The sequence below is a fragment of the Macrobrachium nipponense genome, chromosome 3 (assembly GCF_015104395.2).
Source record: "Macrobrachium nipponense isolate FS-2020 chromosome 3, ASM1510439v2, whole genome shotgun sequence".
Taxonomy (NCBI): domain Eukaryota; kingdom Metazoa; phylum Arthropoda; class Malacostraca; order Decapoda; family Palaemonidae; genus Macrobrachium; species Macrobrachium nipponense.
In genome coordinates this window covers 134,530,435-134,558,145 of record NC_087202.1, presented here as the reverse complement: position 1 = coordinate 134,558,145, position 27,711 = coordinate 134,530,435, and the positions used below count along the sequence as shown (strand labels likewise).

Genomic DNA, 27,711 nt, shown 5'->3' with positions numbered 1-27,711 from the left:
AGTTGACCGAAGGACAAATTTTTTCTATTTATCGTTATTTATATGAAAATATTTCAAAACTGATAAAAGCTACAACCATGGGTTGTTTTTAGTTGTATTCTACATGAAATTGCTCACATTTTCATATCGAAAACTTTATGTAATGGCTAATTTAAAATGGTGCAAACATTACGACAATCGGACGAAAAAAGGAAAAAGTTTATTTAATAAATTCACCATAAATCGAAATATTGTGCTAGAGACTTCCAATTTGTTGCAAAATAAAGGTAAATGATTGAATATTATACTAGAATATAGTAGTTTTAGCTTACAATTGCGTTTTTTTACCATTTCAGTCGAGTCAAAGTTGACCAAAGGTTGAAATTTTGGCACTTATCGTTATTTATATGAAAAATATTTCAAAACCGATAAAAGCTACAACTGGGTTGTTTTTTGTTGTATTTTACATAAAATTGCGCACATTTTCATATATAAAACTTTATGTAACGGCTAATTTAAAATGGTGCAAACATTACAACAATCGGACGAAAAAATTTCTGTTTTTTTTCGGAAGAGTTACTGCGCGGATGTAAGGAAAATGTTTTTTTTTTTTTCATAAATTCACCATAAATCGAAATATTGTGCTAGAGACTTCCAATTTGTTGCAAAATAAAGGTAAATGATTGAATATTACTAGAATTTAAGAGTTTTAGCTTACAATTGCATCTTTATATCGATGTACCATACTTCCAATCGGCACCCGACAGCCAATTTTTATCGACGTTTAATATGTCCAATCGGCGTTAAAGGGTTAACCATGGGTGCCAAACATAAAATTTTTAACTATGTTTTTGGAATATGTCCATTTCAGCCTTTTCTATAGTTCTGTTACCTGAATTTGTTTGCAAATACAGGGAAGATATAAACATCATCTGTTTGGTTAAATAGGCCTCATTAACCTCAGGTCTCCATACAGGCACATGAGATGGTTTCAATGAACTATATGGAGAGAAGGGAACTCCCACAAGCCATAATGATCCTCCACCATGCTGTGGAAGTTCAACACTCCCCCTATGCATCCCTTGTGTTGAATAAGGCCAGGCACCAACACATTCAGCCAAAATTGTCCATTCAGGTGCTTCACTTAAGCTATCCATGTAGAAATAAAAAACATAATCTGTTGCAAATTCAAAATCAGAAGGCATTAAAAATCCTGGGGCGCATGGTTCCCTTGTAAGGGGTACAGCTTTTTGCAACTGTTGCGTCACTCTCTTCTCATAGGAATCCCAAGTGAGAGTATCAATAGGTGGAAGTCTGATATGCTTACCATTATACAAGGGCAAATCCAAAAAATATAACTGGTGGATCTGTGGAACAGTGTTAACACCAACACCATAATGACGTGCCCTACTGAGAGTAGGGTAAATGCACTCACGACCTTTGGCTAACACTTGAAATAAAAAGTTGTCATAAAGAACAGATACATTAGAGTATTTTGGCCATAATGAAACAGCTTCTTTTACACTACTCATTTGGAAGAGAAAGCCCCAGCCTGGTTGTCGTGAAGCACGCAACAATGTTTGTGGATCACCGTAAATAAAACGATGAGAAACAGTTGTTCCAGAGACGCACCACAAAGAAGAATCTTTTTCTAGAGCAGGAGCAACATCCATAAGCAAGGCAAACCAGTCGTTTGACACCTCTACATCTTCATCAAGAAATGCAAGATATTTAGCTTCAGGAAAGGTGGCAACTGCTGTTTCCCATGATTTTTGATAATAACTAAATAGGTGATGATTAATGGAAGGTGCACCACGTGGAACATGGATAATTTTATATGTTATCTTTAAGATATCTAAGAGTGACAGAATAGATGAATTGGGTTTTCCTGTGAGGTAATCTGTGCCAACAGTTACTAAGACCATTGACTTTGTTATTTCAGGATTGCTGAATAAATGGTGAAGCGTGTATACTAGATGTTGGATATTTCCTCCAGCACATAGTAATATCCCAGTCTTGTGGGTATTAATGTTTAAATTTCTTTTAGCCAAAATTCCCCTAAGATATTCATCATCACATACATATCTTATTGCTGCATGTGTACTACATATATATGAATGAACAGAACTTTTTAAATTTTCAGGGCTATACCAGGGTGCCTGGAGACTATGTAAATATATATGGGCTGAAAGATTTGCCTGCTGAAAAGACTTTGAATTAAATGAAACACTTTCAAGTAAAGTTTTTCCACCTTTGATGAACACCCATATCCAAAGTGCATTAGGAGGTGCATAGGGTATTAAAACTGAGCCAAGACTAATAAAAAATGGTATAGCTGGACCAAGGCCAGCAGTGCCTGACCTGTGAATGGCCATGGTTACAACACGCCCTGGTTGAACTTGTTCCAACCACCATACTAAGTACTTGGCATAGGTAAATGGATGCCAAGTATTAAATGTTTTTGTAATGAGATTCACCAGAGTTACTTCATTCATCACTTGTATGACTATTCCATCATTTTTTCCTGGTTCCCACCTTTCCTTTTGACTGGTGTGGTCTTGGTTTCCATGTGGATAAATTATGGATGCCTGCAAATCTTGATAAACATAACTGGGTGTAGTATAAGAAGAACAATCTCCAAGAGAACAAATTTTTTTGAGCATCATGCCCTCTGTTGAAGATACAACTTCCAGTGAAAACAATCTGAAAAGATCATGAACAGTGCTTTGTAAATGAATTAACCATAATTTCCAATTATTATTACTATTATTATTATTATTGTCATTAGTTACTATTATTATATGATGGTAGGAGACCCTCTCTCAAGCATGTTTTGTTAAAGAGAATGGTAGCTGCAGTGGAACTGATTTTATATATGGTCTAATCAATTCTTATTATTTTCTTCTCGTCAGGGCTGATGTTTGCTAATAACCTGCCGATGTTCATTGTCTGGGTACGGAGATGAGTTTTGGAATATTAATTCTAATTTTACATGAAAATGGCATCTGACCACCATAGAGTTTGCAAATTGTAGAATCTGGAAAACCAGGATTTGTCGAATTCTCGAGTGTAGAACCTCCTTTGTTGTTTTCTAAGGGGGTAGTGGAATTCCAACGTTTCCAATAAATCACGGTTGGAAACGCTGGAATTCTGCTATGCCCCTAGAAAACAACAAAGGAGACTCCACACAAAACTACGGCGATTCCTGATTTTCCATATTCTCCAATTTGTGAACTCTTTTGTGGTCAGACGCCATTTATAAATAAAATCAAAATCAATACATATTCCAAAAACCATTTCTTTATCCTGACTATGGACATCGGCTAGTTATTAGCAAATATTGGCCCTAATGAGAAGAAAATAATAACCGAGAAGACCATATATCAAATCAATTATAGTGATGCTGCCATATTCTTTAACAAAACATATTATTTTATTATTACCATCATCATCATTATTATTACTGTCATTATTAGTATGTACAGTATTTAGGTTATTATGCTAAACTGCCTCGGAACTAATTCAATGTTTTGCCTATGTTATCACTGTTTAATAATTCCTTCCCATATGATTCTGTCAGAAAGCTACGCTCGACCTTCTAATGCCTGAAGAGAGACAGTATTAATGCCACAAGTGTTTTACTACTATGCTAGTGTTAGAATAACATATAGTTCTTGTTTGGATGTCAGAACTTCATTAAGTCAACTGCTTCAAGAACGATGTCTCCATAGAGAACATAGATAATGATCATCGCCAGTTTTAAGGAAAAAAGTTATGATTTAATACACTTGGAAACACGAGCAGAGAAAGAAATTCAGCCTGATAAAATTAGATTACAATAAGTGATAGTCATGTAAAAGCAGTCAGAATTAGTAAAGGTTTCCAAAAATATTACCTGAGAATGCTCTACGTAAAATTTAACACCACTTAGAGACAAAAGCATTTGATTTCCAGTTGCCCTTTACTCTTAAATATATCTTCTTCAGGTTTTATATATATGTACAATAATGGGTCCAACAGTTATCAAGTCTGACTTCTCAATGTAATCCTTACTTGGGGTCAGTGTTCACAATACAAAAGCTTATTTCACAATTTGTTTTGAGAGATTTTTACAGATTCCCTTCTTGATTACAACCTTTCCTGTTTATCGTGGCATGGGACTAGAGCCGATTATGCTGGTTCACCTTTCCTGTTAACAGACCTTGTTAACAGAAAAGGTGAACCAGCATAATCAGTATTGGTCCCATGCCACGATAAACAGGAAAATTTTGTATTGTGAATACTTACCCCAAGTAAGGATTACATTGAGAAGTCAGACTTGACAACTGTTGGACCCTTTATTGTACATAGCACAGTATATATAAAACCTGCAAAAGATATATTTAAAAGTAAAGGGCAAAAGACCCAAAGAAAAAGTGGGAAGGCAGGATGTATAACAAAGGAATACATTTTATAACTGTCATAGAAACCTGAAGCAAAAGACAAATCCTGAAGATTGGCAGTAAGAGGAAAGAAACAAATTACTGATTAATGAATTATATAATGCTTACAAATTCCAGCAGAGTAGTATAGAACTGTGCTTAAGAGAACCTTTACAAAAGAGGGAGAAAAGAAGCCTACCAAAGAGATGACATGAATAAAGTAGCACCTTCAATATGAGGACAATGCATCACAGTCCAAAGAGGGGGAATAAGTCCAACAAGATATTTACATACACTCGAGATGAAGGAAAAACTTGACAACATCTAAAGTCATCATCATTGCCTCCAATACCTTTGTCGTCCATAAACTGTCACTCATCTGCAGCTTCCCTCATACTTTTTATATCAGTAGGTCTGGGTTTTCCAACTCTTCTGGTGCCCACAAGAGCTCAGCTAACTCTATCACACATTACTCTTCTAGGAGTCGTGCGAAGATGTATCCAAGCAATGTCCATCTCTCTTTTGTCATTATCTCAACTAAGTACATATCAAACTTCCATAATTTCCCTTCATACAAATGGTTCACTCAATATTTTAGAAACAGACTGAACAACATCATCTCTACACAACATGTAAGCAACTGAACTACCAAAATGTTAATAGCAGTATAATGGGTTCCACAATATTTACGTAAAAAATAACTGAGGAATTAGATGGAAGAGACAGGAATGAGAAGAAACTGTCTTAGAGTCTTAAATTTGATTAAGTTATGGGATCCCCCTTCATATATATGTAATCTTAACAGCAGAGATATTACAGGGTTACATACAGTCAGTAACATGCAGAATAACTCACCTTGGGACTGCATCTTGATAACGAGATGTAAGGCATGTGGGTGTCAATATTAAGAGCACTATGTGTCTCCAGAGTAAAGAATCCCACTCAAATCTCATCTCATTTGGTACTGGTCACTCTAGCCTTTTACTGATCCTCTAATTTGCTGCAGCAATCATTTGGCAGACATGCAATCTTATAGTACATCTGCAACAAACATAAAGTTGTTTGTGATTCATGAAATAACTTCACAAAATAAAGTAAATGCTAACAAAAAAATCTTTGGGAAGAATGTGGAGGGCTCTATTCTTTGGGTGCCACTTTCTTAAGGCAGTCTTGAGGCAGATCAACAAACCTGTTCTCTGGGTAGAAGATCCAAATTAAAATATTGACAATATCACAATTTTTGAAAGTAAATTGTATTTTTTCTAACTATACAAACCTGAGGTCCTTTACATAAGGAATTAACATTCAGTGCCAGCTGGACCGGTCGTAAGATTTACTAACAAGGTAGTTCGGCAGTAACTGCTTGTCCGATGGTCAGGAGTCCCGCCCGACTGGAGGTAAACATATCACTTCGCTTTAGGGCCAGGAACAGAGTGAGGGGTGGCATGAGGTGGGACTATATGTAAAGGACCTCAGGTTTGTATAGTTAGGAAAAATACAATTGACTTTCAAAAATTGTGATTTGTTCCGACACGTTATACAAACCCTCAGTCCTTTACATAAGGAAGACTTACTTATTGGTGAGTGGAATCTGAGTCTTGTGAACAAACTGGTGTTCGCCTAACCTGGGTTCCCTCCCTGGTCGTAAGAGCAGAGGGAGGGAACCTAGCCTCTGTCCAACTGATTGGAGTGTGCACTGTAAGATCAGTGGTCAGACCTCTGGACCAATTCATAAGAGGGAGGCAAGCATACCTCCTATGAATAGCAAGCAAGAACTAGGTCCTGAGTAAGAAGCCAAATAAGCATTGGATTTGTTTCTTACTGGTGTCCGCTTCCCCCCTTGCTAGGGAAAGGACGGATAAATGCTTCTATCCCTAATGAAAGGGATAGAATGGAGCTTGGTTATGTAGCTTACCTGCATCATCGTCCTGTCCAGCGCTGTGACGACCACTACCCTCTGCCCGCAGGGAGAGGGAAGAAAAGAGGAGGAAGAGGAGCCAGTCACTCTTTCATTCACTCTTCATGTGGTTTCATAAAGGAGCTGGGTAAGCTACATAACTTGTTGAGAAGCCACCGCGAGTCCCAAGGGAAGATGTCAAAGGACCTGTGGGCAATATCTCAAAGGTAGAAGGACATGAAGATGGTCTGGTTGGACCACACCCCTGCCTTCAGCACCTGTGCAATGGACAAGTTCTTGTGGAATGCATGGGTTGGACCAATGCCTCTGACTTCGTGGGCTCTCGGACGAAAGGTACTGGTGTCGGCACTCCTGTCTGAGTCATATGCTTTCCTGATTACCTCACAAAACCAGAAAGAAACAAGTCTTCTTGGACATTTCTTCTTGATCACCCTGGTGCTAGCGAAGAGGCGTCAACACTCAGGCCTGAGGTGTCAAGTTTTCTTCAGGTAGCGCCATAGCACCGTCACAGGAAAAGCATCATCTCTTCCGCATTATATCGATGAAGTCTTCTAGGGAGGGGATCGTGAAGGACTCGAACCTGGCATCAGGAACCGAAGGGTTCTGAGTCTTCGCTACGAAATCCGGGACAAAATCGAGCATAACCGATCCCCATCCCCTCGAGTGTTTAACATCGAAGGAAGACCGTGAAGTTCTCCTACTCTCTTTATCGATGCCAGCGCCAGCAGAAAGAGTCTTGAGGGTCAGATCCCTGTCTGACGACTCCCGGGGAGGCTCATAGGGTCTATGAGTCAAACTCCTTAAGACAAGAGTCACATCCCTACCCGGGGGCCTGAGTTCCCTGGGTGGGCAAGACCTCTCGAAGCTCCTCATTAGGAGAGATATTTCCATGGAGGAGGAAATATCAACTCACAGTTTAAGGACTAGGGCCAGGGCGGTGCTGTATCCTTGACTGCAGAGACAGAGAGGAGCTTCTCTTGGTGAAGAAAGATGAGGAGGTCCGCTACCTGCTGAAGAGTGGCTCTGAGCATAGAGAGACCCCGTCTACAACACCAACCACAGAAGACGGACCACTTTCCCTGGTATACTGCTGCAGAGAACTGTCTGAGGTATCCAGCCATCCCTATTGCTGCTCAGCGAGAAGACCTCTCGCTTGCAGAGATGGTGGATAACCACCAGCCATGAAGACACAGGGAATAACTGCCTAGTGGTACCGTTCTACATGCGGTTGACACAGCAGGTTGTGTCATGGGGGAATCTCTCATGGTGCCTCCGAGAGAAGAGCCAGCAGGTCCAGAAACCAAATGGCCTGAGGCCATTGGGTGTCACCAGAATCATCCTAAGATTGCTGGTGACCAGCACCCTGCTGATCACCTTGTGAATCAGGCAGAATGGGGGAAAGGCGTAGACTACGAGGTTGTACACGGGTGTTGAAACGTGTCCTCTGCAGCTGCCCATGGGTCCGGCACAACTAAGGAGAAAACCAGAAGTTTTCTGTTGTGCCAGGTGGCGAACAGATCCACTACTGGACGCCACCACAGGTCGAAGAGCCTTTCCGCCTCGTTTGGGTGAAAAGACCATTCGGTCCCAATCACCTTATTCTGGCGGCTGAGCTTGTTTGCCACTACATTCTTCCTGCCTGGAATGTCTGGCTGACAGCTCTACCGAGTGAGTTACGGCCCACTCGTGCACCTACATCGTCAACTGGTTCAATGGGAGGGACACTAGGGGCCCCGTCTGTTGACACTCTTCCAGGTGTGTGCCTATTAAGAGGTTCCTGTCGTCTAGGCACCAAGCCAGGTCCTCCCTTACTTCCTCCGTGAGAGGAACCAGGAAGGATGTGGATCCTGTGCATGCCTGTGAGCAGCAATCCTTTAGTCTCACTGAAGAGACTGCAGGTGAAGATGCCCATGAGGGACTAACTTCTCTAGTGATGACAGGCGATTGATCACGACTTGCCACTGCTGCGCTGACTGTTCCTGTTGTGACAGGAACCATCTGGCTGCCTCCCTGAACCTGCTGATTTGAGAGTCTGCAGGGAAGACTCATGCTGCTACAGATCGATCAGCATGCCCAGGTACTTTATCCTTTGCTTGGGTTTGAGATCTGACATCTTTGACATTTACCACGATCCCAAGATCACAGCATAAATCAAGGGGTCGATCTGTCCTGTAGCAACTGCGAGCAGGAGCTCGCCATGACCAGCCAATCGTCAAGATACCTCTTCAGATGTATCCCAACTGAATGGGCCCAAGCCAACACCAGAGTGAACACTCACATGAATACCTGTGGGCTGTTGAGAGACCAAAAGAAAGTGCCCTGATATGGTACACTGTCCCATCGAGGATAAAGCGGAGGTACTTCCTAGAGGACTGGTGAATGGGTATTTGAAATACGCATCCTTAGGTCCACTGAAAGCAGGAAATCGTTCTCCCTGATGGAATCGAGCACTGAGCGTGCTGTTTCCATCCTGAACCAAGTCTGGCGAACTAAACGGTCCAAGGGAGAGAGATCTATCACTGGTCTCCAGCTCCCCGTAGACTTCTCCACCAGGAAAAGTCGGCTGTAGAAACCTGGTGACTGATCTCGCGCGATCTCCACAGCTCCTCGCTCAGCATGGTCTTACTTCTTGTGTCAGTGTTACATCCTTGGCAGAACTGGGGGCATATGTCTGAAAGTGGACCGGATGTTCCGGCAGCAAGTGAAGGAGAATGCCGTCCCTAGTGTTTCTCTCTCTTCCCCTTCCCCTTAGCTCCACTCCTGCGAGAGAAGGAGGCTTGAGAGGAGGGCTGACACTCACTTCTCGAAGTGAAAGAGGAAGGCTGGGTCTTACCTCGTGCTACCCTCGACGGTGCTGACGTCTCAGGAGTGGAGAAAGCGCTAGCCAACTCCGAGGCTTGGCTGCAGTTGAACAAGACTGTCCAGAAGTTTTCTTAACTGCCTGGTGTACTAAGCAGTCACTGCTCTCAGCTCTCCGCTTTTCCACCACAGCGTCTACCATCTCTCTGGGGAAGAGAGAGGAGGAACCCAGCAGTGGTCCATTGCGCAAACCCAGCATCACCTCTCAACCGGCCGCTCTGGTTACTTGAGTCAGGACTGGGCCCCGTCTCCTCTTAACCAGTTTGGCCCACAGGTTGGCCTTCTGATGGGCAAGGTAGGAGACGGCCCTCCTCCAGGCTGGCACTCTCTCAAACGCTGAGTCTTCCTCAGGAACGATAGGTCCCGAGGAGGCTGCGACTCTGGATACCATGAGGGACCACAGATCCAGCCAGGAGACGGCCCGGAAAGCTGCCATGGCAGTGGATTCCAGGGCCAATGCCTCTTGCTGTGACTCAAACAGCAAGTGAAGAAGAGGCACTCCCGTAGTTAGATGAGCTATCTCCGGATCAACCTGCTTGGTCGGCAACGGGTCTACCGAAGGCACGTACAAGCGCAGCTGACGAGGTAGAGGAGGGGGAAGAAGCATGTCCGACCTGCTGGACCTGAGTGAGTCCTCCTGTCTGGAGATGAGGCCGTTCATCTGGTCCAACACACCGTCAGCCAAGGAAGACCGGGGTAGTCCCACCATCGCTCTGGGTTCTTCTCAGGACCCCAGAACGACTCCAACCTTGATGGAGGGTCAGAGGGAGCAACCACCGATCTTTGCCTGAGGTTGTTGTGCTGACAAATCAGCGCAATGACCTCTGCAAGGACCTCTGTATCTCGGGGGTGATCGCGTCCTGAGGGTCCATCCACGCTGATCACCTCCCAAGACTCTTCCTTCAGGAGGAAGAACCTTCCCAGACCCCTCGTGGTCTCCTCCAACTATTTGAGTGTCCAATCTGCTTGGTGCAAGGACTGAGCCAAGCTCATAGTCTCTCATGGCCGGACCATAAGGAGTGCACTCCTCACGGTCACTCCTGTTCACCTCGCTCCTCCCAGTGTAGCCCGAAGAGGTTGAAGGGACAGGTGAGGAAGACCTGATGCTCCTGCCCTGCCTACCAGCAGAACTGGGAGGACTGCAGGCGATCGCCAACCCACAGTGGTGATCAAGCTGCAGGTCTGGACCAGCGGTCTCCATGTGGAGAAGCACTGGACCAAGGAAGGTAGCGTCGGTCTCGTGCGTCAGGGGAGCGGTGACTGGTAGTGTCTGCTAACTCAGTGAGAGCGAGCACCGTCCTCACGATGCACCATGGTACCAGAAGCAGCCAAGGTTGGGGGAACCTCTTCACAGCCTCGACATGTGGACGGTCAGGTGGGACCGTCACATCAACCCTGGGAACTGGGGGATCACTGCGAGAGCGATCGCCAGTCTGGCGAGAGTCACCTGAGCGACTCCTACCAACTTTCCACTCCGTGCCTGGATCCTGATGGTAAGAGTGCTCAGTCATCTGGTTCCTGGCTGCACGATCACCAGTAGGTGACCGTACACTCGGTGACGCTCGAGAGCGGGCGGCCGAGACGGTTCCCGGTCCAGAGGTGGAACCTCTGGAGTTGGGAGCAAGGGTACCAGAGGTAGCTGGTACCTCCAAGGTCCTTGTCTTCTTCCCTGAGGAAGGAGAGGCAGGCCCCATTCCTGGAGGAACGGAAGGATCAGAGGAAGACCCACCTGTCCCGCCGGAGCAAGGTGGATGAGTGTACACCAAGTGCTATGGTGAAACAGCCCCTGAAAACTCAGAGTGCCCGTAAGACTCAGAGATCACCACACCTGCTGAAGATCTCCACCCACAGAGGCAGACACACCTGAAGGAGCAACAGTTTGGTTAAGGGGGGGGGGTTGGTTTCCTGTTTGCTCAGAGGGGGAATGATTCCACCCTGAATGGACCGAAGCCCCGAGTACAACTCCAGGTTGGGGTGTCACTCTTCTTCCTCGGCCCTCGACAAATCAAGCGAAGAGGCAGAGAGGACACATCTCCTGAAGAGGAGAGCCATACACGGGAGCTGACAAGGAGGGAGAAAAGAAGATAACGTGTCGGCACCAGAGGTATCGAGGGAGAGCTTTCCGACGACATCTTGGCATCTCTATGCGGCCTCTTTCTCTTCCGTACAACTCCCACTGCTTCTCTGACCAAGAGACACAAATATCACAAGTTAATGATGAGAGCATTCACGCCCTCAGCATCTAGTACATAAAGGATGAGGTCCACGGCATCGCTGGACCTGAAAGCCCCACACTTGAGGCCTCCCATCCAGGGCACATTCTCCGGTTGGATGGGGGGCGAGGGGACTTCTCTGATTTGTGGGACTGCATGTTACAATCAGCGATGCACTTCTTCAAATAACGAACCAAAAATAATAATCAAGTACTTACAATCACTTCCACACTAAGTATTCTAGGAAAAACAGGTTGAAAAGTAATCCTAACCTCTTGATAATCTCACGACAGGCAGGCAGAGAGGACAGCACACGTCTTCACCCGACAGCGGTCGAAAGCATAGTAATATGTTTACCTCCAGTCGGGCGGGACTCCCGACTATCGGACAAGCAGTTACTACTGAACTACCTTATTAGTAAATCTTACGACCGGTCCAGCTGGCGCTAAATGGTAATTCCTCATGTAAAGGACCTCAGGTTTGTATAACGTGTCAGAACAAAAAAAAGCTAATGTTTTTATATCCACCTATCACCAAAATACTAGCAAATGCAAACGATAAGTCTCACATCCGTAACATACCCATACCTGTATCAGACCCATACTCATATCCATACCATACTCATATCTATGCCATACCAGTACCCATATTCATTAAATACCCATATACTCATACCGATAGCCATATCTGTACCATATCCATACATATACCCATACCCATAGCAATACTCACACCCATGTCCTTACCATACCCATATCTATGTATACCCATACCCATACCACACCATTCCATCCCCATACCCATAGCTAAATTAACTTTCCTAATAATACTTTCAGGTCATATACAAACAACTGATCATATCTTTTTCATACTTTATTAAACATGATGGCTACCTAAGCAGCATTACACTTGTAGAGATTCTTCTCTATTTTCCGAATAGCGGCTTTTTACGTACTACTTAAACAGGCTAGTAGAGTGCCTATGGAGGTCATTATCAAATACAGGGTCAAGATCAATGTAAATATTTCAGCTTATACAGATAAACTATGATACCATAGTCATAGTTTAACTGTATAAGTGGAAATGTATACATTGATCTTGACCCTTTATTTGACAATGACCTCCATAGGCACTCTACTAGCCTGTTTAAGTAGTACGGAAAATGCCGCTATTCGGAAAACAGAGAAGAATCTCTACAAGTGTAATGCTGCTGAGATAGCCATCATGTTTAATAAAGTATACTTGAGAGAGGGTCTCCTTCCTAAATATCTTTTTCAACATACGGAAAATCTATAATCTGGACCTTTGACTAAAATGCAATAAATGGACTAAAAGTGCAACAGTGTCATGAAATTGCTTGCTAAAGTTTACTGAAATAACAAATCTGCTGAAAGCATGAAACTTCCATGAACTAATATTTGGTAAATTTTTCTGTAATAAATTGGCGAAAAGTATGAAAATATTATGAAATCATAGTTTGTAAACTTGCCTGAAATACCCTATAATGCCTGGCAATTTAATGAAACTGCACTTAGTAAATGCCAAAAAAAAAAAAAAAAAAAAAAAAAAATTATAAGCACTGAATTACAGAAGTATTTCAGTTCATTTACAGTTCATATAGTAATTTTGGGGAAGATAAGAGTAGCTAATTATTTGGAACTTCCACTTTGCATCAAAATCTCTTTAAAAAAATGTTGGCCTTGTTAAAGTATAATATACCACAAATTTTTAAGAAAATAACTACCATATTAAAGATTGCAGAAATATAATATACCTATAGGGTGGCCTCATAGTCATGTCCATGTGAAAGCAAATGCTGCATAACTTTTAAAAACTAGATAAAGTACACAGGAATACTTTTAGTCTGAGGGATGAGAATATATAGTACATATTTTCCCACCTTGTACAGCACACAGGTTAAGGTCTATTAAAGATATATTTATGTACCAAGACCATTTTGTGTAAGGTTAAACTTGATGGCCTCACCTCAAGAATGGCCTATATTTATTGATGCTTAGGACTGATATTTACCTTAGAGTATCAAAACTCAACGATTAGTACCTACGTCACATTTTTGCCAAGAAGGCCTTAACTGGGTCTTACTAGGGTAAATAAAGCACTGATGTCCGGACATTGATCCATCAAACAGTCACTTTTCTCTCTCGATATTTAATTGGTGAAACAACAATACAATTCAATATTTAAGCATACCATTCAAAAGATTGAAGTTTTGTCAACTAAATGTGATACGTATATGAAACTCCCATTCGAAGTAAAATTAGCATGTGAAGTCTTCGTAAAATAGGTAGTGTGTTCGAGGCAGTTTTTAAATCCAATAGGTAACGTCATTACTTTAATTTGAATTCATGCCAATCCAGTACTGGTTATAATACAGGTTAGCCTAGGCCATTCTACTAATTAGCTAAAGGACCTCAATTGCATTTGTTTATACTTTTTAATAGCTTCTACAAGGGAATAATTTGCAGTTTCATATACTAGTTTTTCCATGGGTATTAGGCAGTGCTCTTAAGCATAGCTTTCATACTAGTACCTCAGTTTACCTAGCCTAATATGAAAGTATTGTAGCCTAACTGCAATAAATATATAATTTAGTTAAAACTATCTGTTGCAGTACATTTAGTAGTAATAAGGTAGCTAGTAGGCTAGGTACTCCGAACTCTTATGTTTGAGTGTTTTTACAAACCTGCACAATAGGCTATGAGGCTTAGGTAGGAAGTGTTTTCTATACCAATGTAGCATACCTCTAGAACACGGCCGCACGGAAATAGGATGCCTAGGCCTAGGCTATAGCTAGTCAGTAATTATAATTTTTCGGTAAACAAAAAATATATTAAAGGGTATAACCTAGTATAGGATAGCTAGGTAGCTAGTACCTATAGGTATGCCTAACGAAGCACAGACCCCGGAGGAAACTATCGTTTGTTAGGTAGCCTTTACCTTAATACCTAGGCTAGTACCTAGGTATAAACAATACGTAGGCTAGGTAGCTAGTAAAAGAAATTCAAAAAGCAGCAAGGGTGATATAATTTTAGGGATATTATACCAAGATAGCTAGTGAGAAATTTACGGTTTTTTGTGATCAATTTATAGCTATTTTTACTTTTATCTTCGATCTGTTGAGACATAATTCTACGAGCGACCAAGACATGATTTATGTTTGTTTTCAAGGGTCAGTCAGCTGATTTCTGGCATCTGGCTTTCTTCTTCATCGATTCAGCCCAAGAAAAGGAGATAGAAATTTGGCACAAGTTTATGATGACACATCAGAATAAATCTGCCTCATTTTTGCAACTGGTGTGTTCCCTATTCTGATTTAAATTATATATATATATATATATATATATATATATATATATATATATATATATATATATACACACACACACACACACACACACACACACACACACACACACACACACACACACACATATATATATATATATATATATATATATATATATATATATATATATATATATATTACCGTCATGAAGGGATTACAATGTGTTAGCTTACACACTCGACCCATAGGCCTATAGCTTACCTCATTCAGGTAAAATAGCCGACACGTTTTGAAATGTTTGATGGGTAACTTAAGCTGCACAATTTACCTACTTCTATTTGTTAAGGAGGAAACTTTCGCTATTATTCTTATAAGGAAGTACCGCCATAAATTGAATTTGGAGAACGTCTGCGCTTGAAGCGTTTATTGGCCTTGAATTCGTCTTAAGTAAATTTTTTACTATAAGGAAAAACAACCAGTTTAAGAAAATATTTAATAGCTTAAAAATAGACATGCTAATTCCTTGTAATAATCGTTTCAAACATTCTTCTGGCCATTGCCAATTTAATAAACAGATGTGAATGTCGGTTTAGTTTTCCGAACGTGTAAACTACCACTGACCCACAATTCCCTTCAGAGGGGTTCATAAGTTGGGTATTGACACAATCAAGTGCTTATGAAGTGGCCATATTTGTTCCCCTGCTCCCTATCATTATGGCTCGTGTTAAAATTATTCGGGAGATTTTCAATTTTCATAATACCGCAGCTACTCTCACAGGAACCGTGTTTGGTGTCAGCCCCATGGAAATTTATATCAAGATATAAACAAAAGGTGGTGTATATCTCCGTAACCAGGAATTTGCTACAGATTTTAATGTTATGTTCGTTTTGTGCAGGTTTAGGCTGCTTAAAGCACAGCATAAAAACTACGATATGTAGTTTTCTTTATGCAACTGAGTCTTCTTAGATATTGTAAACACATTTGTGAAAACTCTTCCTCAGTCATATAACATCATTGAAACTCTCAAATAAGCAGTTAGCTTTAGTCATTGTCACACTAATAAATATCCATGAAGTTCTGGAATTTGCGGAAAACTGTTCTTCAAGACAAAGTTTTTATTTATTTTTCGTTTTTTGTTTTTCCGTCAAACATTACCACAAGAGATTTCCAAAGAGTAATGACAATAAGTTGCAAAGTACATATACTAACCAATGGCAACGTACCCTTATCTATCTGGTAAAATCATAATAATAGATAAAAGCCAATTTATGATAAAAAAAAATTCATATACCAGGTAGATGAAAGAAACTACTTACGTACACTATCAAGCATAAAACATCAATTTCAATACTGTGAAAGGCCTGGGTACAGACCAGGTTCAAGAACAATGGTTATAAGAGCAAGACAAGGTGCAATGTAACAGAATTTTTGAGCCTCCGATAACCCTGTAGCCACATATACAAGCAGAATGATTTAGTTGAGCTAAACGTAACTACAATGAGTCTGTGAAACTGCCCGCTTATTCAGTAGAATGTCAAGAATTAAATTCTGAGTTCTCCAAAATGGTGACGGCTGACATAAGGGGAATTCACGAATTCAATAGATGATAGATGAAAATTTTGAATAAATCCTTTTAAAATTCTTATTTTGCAATTGTATTTACAGTGCTCGCAAAACTAAAATTCAATACTAGAAACAGCACTATAGTAGCTTTATGTACATCAAGCTCACACACATACACACACGCACACTATATATATATATATATATATATATATATATATATTATATACATATATATATATATATACATATATATATATATATATATATATATACATATATATATATATATATATAATTTTTTCTTTTACCATGCTTCTGATAACGGCAAGCACCATACCAATTGCCTGTACGTATGTGTAAAGATACCGTTGTTGCCTCAGTTCTATTTGCACAGTGCACTACCGAGCCTGTACCAAGATAGTCCATTAGATTTATATGAAATTGCAAATGCTTCTAAAATGCATCACTAAGGTTAATATTGGAGCCTTTCTTGGGAGTGGGAAAATGGCAAACTAAAAAGCAGCAACATCTCGTACCCCTTCAAATCCCGAACACAGTAATACATATCTATTCTATCGTAATCGAACAGAACACTTCTGCTTACTAATGTAAACAAAGATCACTCAATCATGGCTACTTTATATCTAGGTCTACGCATTAAGTCGAAAAGTTCAGAGACGGTCACCCTGAATAATGTGGACCTGAGAGATACAGTGGATAGTATAAGAAGTGAGGCTGCCATGAAAAGTAAAACTGTAGCCGATAACATAGGTAAGTAGTATTGGCAATCGCATCAGGGTACACCCTAGGCTACCTACTAAGGTACTAGGCTAGGGGAAACAACCGAGTGGACTAGCTGATCCAGTCTTGGCTGTTTGTTGATCCACCCTCCGAAAAAGTACTTTAACACGTCCTGACATGGAGATGGTAGTGAGAGCAACACCTCAAGACCTCTACTTTGCTTTCAAAGTGAGTAATTTTCTCCAAAATTAGAAATTAGGGTAAACAACCGCATGGAATGGCCCAACACACCGACGGTCATGGCATGCCACCCTCTGAAAAAGTATATACTTACCTATATAACGTGTCCTGACACCGTAGAATGGGCATCAGTTCCACAACTTCTTGCTTGGTGAGAAACGGAGCTATAAAGACCTCTACTCTCCTTTTTGAAGTAAGGATTTTCTCCAAAGTTAGAAGTTAAGGCCAAATTTAAAGCTTTAAACAGAGGGTAGTGAAAAGGGTGTCCAATGCAGTGCAAATACCGCCAAAACGCTTTCGAAGTTTTTACTTACGCTTAAATATTTTAGAAGATTGACGCCATCTCGATGTTTGCGGAGTCGCTTGTGTCAACAAACTTCCCATTTCCTGTGATAAATCCGCACACCCCTTGTACCCATAGACGCTTGGGTACTTTCATCACAACAATCAGAACACGGTCCCTAGGGGAAAACACCGCGTGGCCTGCAGCAGGCCAACGACGATCAATGCATGCCACCCTCCGAAAAAGTACATTATAACACGTCCTGACACCAGAGATGGGCATCAGTCGCGACTTCTTGTTGGTGAGAAACGGAGCTAAAGTCCTCTACTCTCCTTTCGAAGTAAGTATTTTCTCCAAAGTTAGAAATTAAGGCCAAATTTTAAGTTGTTCCGATACGTAATACAAACCATCGGTCCTTTAACAATAGGAAGTAGCTAGCGGCAGCTGGAACGGTCGTAAGCTTCGAACAAGGGGAGAACGGTAGTTAACTGCTTGTCCGACAGTCGCGCGCCGCGCGACTGGGAGGTAAACAAATCACTTTTGCTTTCGGCCGCAGGGTGTGAAGGAACGTGTTCGTTCATCGCTCTCTGCCCGCTTCAATCGTCGTATGCTTTGGTTTATATTGTGTTTTCTACTAATGGTTTGTTTGACTTGAAAATGAAACTGTAAGTACACTGTTTTCATTTTCATTACTTAATTATGAACCCTTGAATTATGTCTCGGTGCCGAGGGCGGGCGCGCTCTGCGCCGAGTCATGTATTTGGGCGAAGGTGTAATTGAAAAATGTAAGTACTTTTTTCATTATATTTTTGCCTGTGCGTTCGTTACCGAGAGTGACTGCGCTCGGCACGAACTTTTAATTTTGTATAATAGAATGCAATGAAAGTGGATTCGCAATTGCAATATTCTTTTCATTTTCATTTATTGATTGCATGAAATTTAATCTGGATCAATTTTCGGGAATTGATCCTTACGATTTTATGTGAAATGAAATCGCAAGTGCAGTATTCTGTTTCTTTCATTTCATATATATTTATGATAGCAATCATATTATTAGATCAAGTTTCCGTTCTTACCCGGGAATTGATCTTTTCTCCTTTTAAGTTCTATGAAGTGATCGCAAGGGCAGTATTCTGTTTCATTTTTTTCATATTACTTTTCACTGCTGTGCGGGGGTGGGGGAAGCGAAGGTCTGCCAGGAAGTCGTCGGAAAGCTCTCCCGCGACTCCCTTGGTAGCCGATTCTTCGTCTTCCTTCCTGCCCCCCGCTCAGCTTCTTCATTGTATTTTGTATTTGGGGTCTTCCTTGCGTTCGTGGGGTGGGCATGTCTTCCCCCCGTGCATGAGGGAACCCCTCTTACTAATCTATCTATGTTACCGCAGGTGCTACATCCGTGGGAGACGACCTTGGATGTAGATGTAGATCCTCACGAGGTTTGTACTCGTTGTCGGGGGCGAGAGTGCTCCCGCAACGAGCCCTGTGTAACGTGTATGCATTCGTCAGAGGCGCAGTGGGGGTGCTGTACGAGGACACAAGAAGTCATCGGAAAGTCCAGTGACTCCTTTGGTAACGGACGTCCAGTTGTACTCGGGGTCTTCCGTCCGCTCTGGGTGGGGGTTTCTCTCCCCCAGGCGCGAGGTAAGCCCCTCTAACTAACCCGACTGTTTGCTTCCGCAAGTTTGGCATCAGCGAGGACGACCTGGAACAGGTGTGGGAGTCGCTGGGACTGCAGGGGTTGATTCAGCGAGGTTGGCGGGGTCGGCAGTGGTCACTCATGATACGGTAACCACTACAACAACCACAATCTCGACCAAACCAGCATATGAGATGTCACCGCACCTGGTGTACACACCACATGTCATGTCGGTAACACCCACGGCTGCAATCCAGAACCAATTCCTGCCGTGCCAATCAGGACGGTGCCACCGCCACCTGGGTTCTTTGTATTGCCGACCCCGGACTGCCGCTGCCCAAAGAGTACCCCCCTGGACCTGCCGCCAGTGCCGAGGATGACGGTAGCTGCCGACAGGACGCCTGTCTCTCCTGTGGTACCTGCCGTGCCCTGCCGTACCTGTTGCTGTCCCAGCCGCTCATTCCCTTTCAGATCAGGTGCCTGCTGCTCATTCACATTTCAGATGTTCCTGCTGTTCCTGGACCTGTTCCTGTTGTTCCTGCTGTTGGTGATGCTGTCACAGTCTCAGGTCTTTCCGGACAGGTGCAGTCGGGCCCTGTTGCTTCGGCAACTGCCCGGCTCCCTCCTGGATGGAAGACCTGACGTCTGTCCTGCGGAGCCTGGCGAAGAAGAAGAGGAAGGAGGAAGAAGGTGTCGTCCGTCGTCTTCGTCGTCGTCCGCTGCCTCTCCTTCCCCCCCTTCGACTTCTAAGGCCAAACAGCCGAAGAAGAAGAAGGTTGCCTCCTTCCCCCCTAAGAAGACTCCTTCGGGATCTTCTAGGGGCCCGGCTCGCTCAGGCGAGCTGGGGAGCTCTTCTGCTGGTCCTCCTGTTCCTTCGGGAACGGGGCCCCGTCGCTTCTTCTGCAAAGAAGAAGTCGACGGGGACCAGAGGGCACCAGCCTCGGCTGGTGCGTCCTCACCTGGTGCTAGCGGGTCTGCCGCTAAACCAGGTTCCTTCTCGGCCGCTTCTCGTTCGAGAAGCACCCGAGTGGACGCTCTTCCAAGAAGACCGTCCAGCCAAAGTTTTGACGCCGAGCTCGCTCGCCGTCAAGACGAGCGCGCGGAGCAGAAGACTGGCGAGAGTCGTGCACACAACTCTCGCCAGGCCAGTGGACGCTCTCGGCAGGCGATCACTGGCTGCTCGGGCTAACGTGACGGTCGCTGATCAGCCACGGGTTGAGGCGAGGAAGGAGTGCCCCCGTCCTGCCAGCCTTTATCCAGCCACAAGGCTGGTACCAGCGACTTGACTGCGGCGAGATGGACGCTGGCCGGTCTCGACGCGACACAGAGCCTAGCAGGTCAACCGCCTCCGCCGCTCCCGATGGGACCGGGCGGAGACGGTGACCAGCGCAGCTCGCCTGACGCTAGAGATCGGTCTCGACGTTCTCAGCCGAGCCAATCGCCCCAGGCGAGCGGTAAGGCTAGGCCTGCTGCTCGACCGTCACCGCGCGGGTTGACGATCAGCAGCAGCCCTCACGCACGCTGGTCCTGCCAGCGAGCGAGGGGGGAGCGTCAGGTCGGCCTCTCCCCATAACGGGTTGAGGCGAGGAAGGGGTCCCGCGGCTCGTCGGTACCAGCCACGGCTGGTACCAGCGGCTCGACGCGCCGAGACCGGACGTGAACGCATCGCCGGTCTCACCGTGACAGCGAGCCTAGCAGGTCACCTGACGCCAGCGTCCCATCGGGACCGGGCGGAGACGGTAACCAGCAACAGCTCGCCTGACGCTGAGGATCAGCGTCGACGTTCTCTTAGCCAAGCCTCTCGCCTCAGGCGAGCGCAAGGATAGGCATGCTGCTCGATCCGCCACCGCGGGTTGACGATCGGCAGCAGCCCTCCAAGCACGCTGGTCCTGCCAGCGAGCTAGGGGGGAGCGTCAGGTCTGCCTCTTCCTGTACCTTCAACCTCCTCGGGCTACGCCGGGAGGAGCGAGGTACCTATGAGTGATCGCGAGAGGTGCGCCGCTCGCGACCCCGCTATGACGCCGTATGGACCAGGCACGGTTCTAGGACCGACCAGGACATACGCGCAATTAGCTGGAGGCGACCGTCAGGGGTCTGCCGCTCTTCCTCCTTCTGAAGGAGGAGTATCTAGGGATCTATTCTTGTTGGAGGGACTGGGACGGTCCTATTACACCCGCAAGACGCCGGGTTAACTTACTCCCGAGATACAGAGGAATTTGCAGAAGTCATTAAGCTGATTCGTCAGCATAATGACCCTGCGGAAGGATTGCCGCTCCAGCCCCAGCAGAAGCCCACGTCTCTGCTCGAGTCGTTTTGGGGCCCGAGAGGGAACCCAAACCGACGGTGGGTCTGCCGCGATCGGAGCTTGCCGATTCTGTCTCGAACCAGTGTCTCTCGTCTCCGGACAAGAAGGCTCTCTCAGTTCTGGGCCGGTCGAATCAAGCTACTTCCACCTCCTCTACTGCGACAGCCGGCGTTTTCTACGTGTCTTCGGACACCGTATTTAAATACTCCTTCGGTCCTCCTGAGAGGTTTCGACCTCGACGAGGACTGGAATGAGTCGGAGACGGTTCGGCTCTCTCCTGTCAGGTGTCGATCAGCCCCCCACCCCGACGACGTTCACAGTGGCGGCAGACCCTTACCTACAGTGAGAAGTTCGTAACCCTCCGCGGGAAAAACGTTTTCTCCTGACGATACGTTTTCCCAGACTCTGAGAGGCCATCGCCGCAAGGCGATGGCTGCTCCTACTCTTCTCCAACTGCTAGTTCCACTGGGGAAGGCGAGCGAGTATCCAACCAAATTCCTTCCACATCCACCCCTCTCTCCTTACGGCTACGAGGGAAAGGGGAAGGATCCTACAGAGAATTTCTTTGTAGGATCCCACGTTCGGGACTGCGCTACCGGGGGGACCTTCGGGTCCTACCTGACGTAAGCCCCGGTCGTTGAGGAGGAATCCTGCTCCATTCTCGATTTCTACGGGAATCGAGAGGACCACCAGCCGATATCGTTTGACGAATTCGGTGGGGGTTTCGCAGACTGCTTAGAATTCTACGGAATTTTCTAGCGCATTCAGAGTGTTCGAGTTTTTTACGATCTTCAAACACTTACGCGAGACCACGGTCCAAAGTGAGCGAGACGAGAATCCCCGATATGTTACACGATAATCGGGAACCTCGCCTATCTCGAATTCCTGGAATTTCTAGCATTGTGAAGAAGACTGCTGCTGAAAGAAACTATCTCACAGTAGGCGACCAACCTGGAATAGAGGAGATCGGACGGGGAATATCCAGTTTGGCTTGAACTATCGTCTTAGTATTCTGTTCACCATTGAAGCTTTCCTTCGAGGAAGACTTCTCCTTCACTCTCTTTAATAGAGAACGAAGGTGGTCGATCTCCAATCCTTATTTTGTTTTCTTGAAGGAAAGAATTTAGGATGGAGATCGTTGTTCAGAATCCTACAAATATACTACGTTATATTAACCTCCAGCGACATTATTCCTGCTAAGAAGCAGTTGAATTGTCCGAGGGGTAGGCGCATATCACCTAGTTATTCCTAACGGATTGCGACCTTAGACGAGAAGTATTCTAACTTGAACTGCAACTCGGGGTTGCCTGCAACCTCCCAGGAGTTTTCAGTTTCAATTTTATATACTTATGGTTTTGTCACGACAACACCATTTCAACTTTTATATTTACCGAAATTCGTTTCGCCTAAATATAATTGCCCGAGCATATCTTTTATGCTCGGTATTTGTTCTAGCCGAACGCATTCCTTCGTGGAATAATGGATTACCTGGCAACTCAGGATGACGGAGTCAGCAGGCTCAACCACTGCGTATTGAACTGCCTCATAGCAGCTCAGTATCAGCTGGGCCTCCGAGATTCACGTCATGTATGTCTCTCTCTCCCCTGCTTGATTGACTACCGAACCGTATCTCTGCCTATACAATCATGGACTTAGGTCTCTGATTAACGGGGATTCTCGCATAATGAAGGACCATCTACTGCGGTGACGCTAGATTCCATCGCCTTCGACATTGCGAGAATTTTCAACAGAGATATCTCTTGGACTCTTTCATCTTTCTGTTTACCGCACGGTACAGAAGTCTGTACAAGTCTCCCGCTGCATCGCACTGCGATAAGCGAATGATTTTGCAGACATCTGCAGTTTGTCTTCAAAATATCTCGTATTCGTAGGTGTACAATTGTTCATTGTTCAAGAACCCGAATTACAAGATGTGTCCAGAAGACATCGCCCCTACTCTCCGACCTGACAGCTCTACCTCCAAATGTTTCAGCCCATGAGAAGCAGTTCTTTCAGGCGGCTTTCACCTGTGTTTTCATTACCGAAGAACGCCCCGCTTTTTTCATTGCAACTACGACTTCTCACCGACAGCAATGAAATAGCGGTTAGCGTTTTCATCATTTGTAAGCACAGGTTATGAATCTTGAGATCCTTCTCTCGATTCATATTGTTTAATACGTAGGTTGCATTCAAATATCTTACCTTCGTCGTTCAACGGTACATAGTGTTGTTTCTCCTTAGCTGAGATTCAACAAACATGAGATGTTTTTTACCTTCAGGTACCTCGGTCCTTCTAGAAGGCCATTGACTTTCGCCTGTTGGGTACATGCCTTAAGAGAATCATCACCCTCGCTGTCCGGCATTGGTGACAAACAAATACATCATTTGTTTGGTCTCTCGGCATAACCCTTTAAAGGCGAAGGTCACGTGACTTACTCGGATGCTTTGACAACTTGCCTCCTACCGAACGCAGTCAGTCGGCAGCTGTCAGAGCGCCCGAGTCAGTTACGAATTACGCTGTTGACTTAGTTCGGTTGTTACACAGCAACCATTACTTCGTTTTAATAGCTTGTCACAGTACCCATACCATTGACACCCACCATGGAGTGTCGGTGTCCTATCCACTACCGAGAACTTCGCTGCATGGGGATAGGAGGATGCGAGAGACTTCGTTGCTAACGGACAGACCAGTATGGGTACTGGACATCACCGAAGTAGAGAAGAGGGATAGGTCATGCGACTATTTCCTTCTTTTCCTCTGAGGAACTGCATGACTTCTGCGAAGTCAGGCACCCAGGGGATGGGGATCCGTGACGCTCGATTTCGTACCGAACTTCGTAGCGAAGACTCAGAACCCTTCGGTCCCTGACGATTGGTTCGAGTCGTTCACTAATCCCCCCTAATAAGGACTTCACCGCCTTCGATGCGAAGGAGATGCTGCCTTGTCCACAAGAACTTCTCCTTGGCGCAAGGTACTGGAAGGGCAGGGGCGGGGGTCTGGTCCAACCAGACCACATGCCCTTCCTGTCTACTTCGGATATTGCCCACAGGTCCTTGATCTTTTTCCTTGGGACCCGTCCCGGTGGGGCTGCTCAACACGTTGTGTAGCGAACCCAAGACCCCTCGCAGGGCTGAACAGCATCGAGTCCTGGTGTGACCGTAAGAATGGATGGTGAATGAGAGTGTGACTGGCTCCTCTTCCCATCTTTTTCTTCCCCTCTACCTGTGGTTAGAGGGACACGGTCGTCACCCTGCTGGATAAGGACAAGATGCAGGTGAGCTACTCAACAGAGCACCATCCTATCCCTTTCACTAGGGATAGGAGCGTAATATCCACCACTTCCTCCAATAAGGGGGAGGAAGTGGATGCCAGCTTGAGACAACCCATACTTTTATGTTGCCTCTTGCAAACAGGAACAGTTCTTTGCTTGCTGGTACGAAGAATACGCTTGCCTCTCTCTTAGTACTCGGCCCAGAGGTCGACCATTGATCCTGCGGTGCCACACCCCGATCAATCGGACAGAGGCTTGGATCCCTCCTCTCGCTCTTACGACCAGGGAGGCATTCCAGGGATGACGAACACCAGTCTGTTTCATCAAAAGACTCAGATTCCTCCCAACCAGAAGTGAGTCTTCCTATTGTTAAAGGACCGATGGTTTGTATTACGTATCGGAACAAATGACAATTTGTCGAAAATTGCATTTTTTCCTAACTATAAACAAAACCTGAGGTCCTTTACATATAGTCCCTCCTCATGCCACCCCCCCTCACTCTGCGTATTTTGCATGGGCCAAAAGCAAAAGTTGATTTGTTTACCTCCAGTCGCGCGGCGCGCGACTGTCGGACAAGCAGTTACTACCGCTCCTCTCCCCCCTTGTTCGAAGCTTACTGACCGTTCCAGCTGCCGCTAGCTACTTCTATTGTTTTAAAGGACCTCAGGTTTGTATAGTTAGGAAAAATGCAATTTTCGACAATTGTCATATTTAAACAGAGGGTAGTGAAAAGGGTGTCCATGGCAGTGGAAATCTCACCAAAACGCTTCTGAAATTTTTACTTACGATTAGGTAACTTATAAGATTGACGCCATCTCGATGTTTATGGAGTCGCTTGTGTCAACAACCTTCCCACTTGTACCCACAGACGCTGGGGCACTTTCATCACAACATCGGAACACGGTCCCTTACCAGGACGTTTTTAAGTAAACAGCTGTTTTGGTAAAAGAAGACGACGAAGCGTGCACTTACATAATTTTGTAAATAAATAGGTAAAACATCAATATTTTACATATTTATGATTAGGGTAAAAAACCGCATGGTACAGGGGCGGACCATGTACGATCAATGTGTACAACCCCAAGAAAAAAGTACATTATAACGCGTCCTGACACCGGAGTAGAGATCTTTAGCTCTGTTTCTCACCAACACAAGTCCCGTCTGATGCCCATCTCCGAGGTCAGGACGCGTTATAAATGTACTTTTGTTCCGATACGTAATACAAACCATCGGTCCTTTAACAATAGGAAGTAGCTAGCGGCAGCTGGAACGGTCGTAAGCTTCGAACAAGGAGAACGGTAGTTTAACTGCTTGTCCGATCGTCGCGCGCCGAGCGACTGGGAGGTAAACAAATCACTTTTGCTTTCGGCCGTGTGTGGGAAGGACGTGTTCGCCATCGCTCTGCCCGCTTGTCGTTGCTTCAATTCTTGAGTATTTGGTTTCTATTTCTGTGTATCAGGAGTGATAGTAAGTACTTTTTTCTCTATTTCAATTGATTACAATGAGTGAATCAGAGGAAATTGAAATTTCACCGCGCCCTCCAGTCGCCCTAGAGTGTTGCCCGGGCGGGAGGGACGTAAATGTGGGGTTCAGGTCCCTTTTGTGGAGTGGAACCCCCACGAGTTTTGTACTCGTTGTCGAGGGCGAGAGTGCTCTCGTAACGAGCCATGTATGGTTTGTATGGATTGGTCGAGGCGCAGTGGGTGCTGTACGAGGGCAGGAATAAGGAGACTTAGGCCGGCCAAGAAGTCATCGGAAGTCCAGTGACTCCTTTGGTGACGGACACTTCGTCCTCTTTCCTGCCTCCCGGCCAGCCCCCACGCTTTGCGCCTTCCCCTGCGGGGGGGTGCGTGGGGAGTCAGTCTCTCTCTCGATACCGTCGAGTGTGGGGGAGGAGGGCGCCCGCTACCCGGACGTACAGTTGTATTCGGGGTCTTTCTGTCCGCTCTGGGGGGGGAATTTCGCCCCCAGGCGCGGGAAGCCCCTCCTATTAACCCGACTCTTGCTTCCGCAGGTGTGCCAGCAGCGAAGGACGACTTGGGACAAGGTGTGGGAGTCGCTGGGACTGCAGGGAGTGCCCAGCATCCAGGGTTGCTGCAGCGGTTGGCGGGGTCGGCCGTGGTCACTCATGGTGCGGTGACCACTACGACGACCACATTAACTACCCCTGCGTATGAGATGCCACCACATCTATATACGCCTCACATAATGTCGGTGACACCCACGGTGGCAGTACAAAAAACCCAATTGCCGCCGTTCCAAAGAGGACGATGCCACCACCACCTGGATTTTTTCCTTTGCCGACCCCGGACTTCCGCTGCCCCAAGAGTACCCCCCTGGGACCTGCCGCCAGTGCCACGATGTCGGTGACTGTCGACAGGACGCCTGGCTCTCCCTTAGTACCTGCCGTGCCTCGCGTACCTGTGTCCGCTCCAGCGACTCTTTCCTTTTCAGTACACATTCAATTTTATTTCCTGCTGTTCCTGCTGTTTCCCGACCTGTTCCTGCCGTTCCCGCGCCCTGCTGTGTGTTTGCTGTAACAGTCTCAGGTCCTTCCGGACAGGTGCAGTTCGGGCCCGTTGTGCTTCGGGCAACTGCCACCCGGCTCCCTCCTGGATGGAAGAACCTGACGTCTGTCCTGCGGAGCCTGGCGAAGAAGAAGAGGAAGAGGAAGAAGGTGTCGTAGTCGTCTTCATCGTCTTCTTCGTCGTCTGCCTCTGCCTCCTCTCCTTCCCCTTCGACTTCTAAGGCCAAACAGCCGAAGAAGAAGAAGGTTGCCTCCTCCCCCCCTAAGAGACTCCTTCGGGATCTTTCTAAGGCCCGGCTCGCTCAGGCGAGCTGGGGAGCTCTTCTGCTGGTCCTCCTGTTCCTTCGGGTGGCGTGGGGCCCGTCGCTTCTTCTGCAAAAGAAGAAGTCGACGGGGACCAGAGGTGCATCAGCTTCGGCTGGTGCGTCCTCACCTGGTGCTAGTGG

General features: G+C 45.4%; 2 protein-coding genes across 2 annotated transcripts in view; one reads left to right on the top strand and one right to left on the bottom strand.

Moving 5' to 3' along the window:
- Positions 1 to 427: 427 nt before the first annotated feature.
- Positions 428 to 27,711, bottom strand: part of LOC135222072 (protein O-linked-mannose beta-1,2-N-acetylglucosaminyltransferase 1-like) — a 65,212-nt gene continuing 37,928 nt past the window's right edge. Inside the window, exons 2-3 of the mRNA XM_064260233.1 lie at positions 5,256 to 5,441; positions 428 to 2,682 (exon numbers count right to left, since the gene is read on the bottom strand). Of these exons, the coding sequence (XP_064116303.1) occupies positions 819 to 2,682; positions 5,256 to 5,353 (1,962 nt within the window). The 5' untranslated portion in view covers positions 5,354 to 5,441 and the 3' untranslated portion in view covers positions 428 to 818. The remainder of the gene's footprint in view (positions 2,683 to 5,255; positions 5,442 to 27,711) is intronic.
- LOC135222073 (uncharacterized) overlaps positions 16,685 to 27,711 on the top strand; it is a 60,191-nt gene continuing 49,164 nt past the window's right edge. The window contains exon 1 of the mRNA XM_064260234.1: positions 16,685 to 17,035. Coding sequence (XP_064116304.1) covers positions 16,894 to 17,035 — 142 coding nt within the window. The 5' untranslated portion in view covers positions 16,685 to 16,893. The remainder of the gene's footprint in view (positions 17,036 to 27,711) is intronic.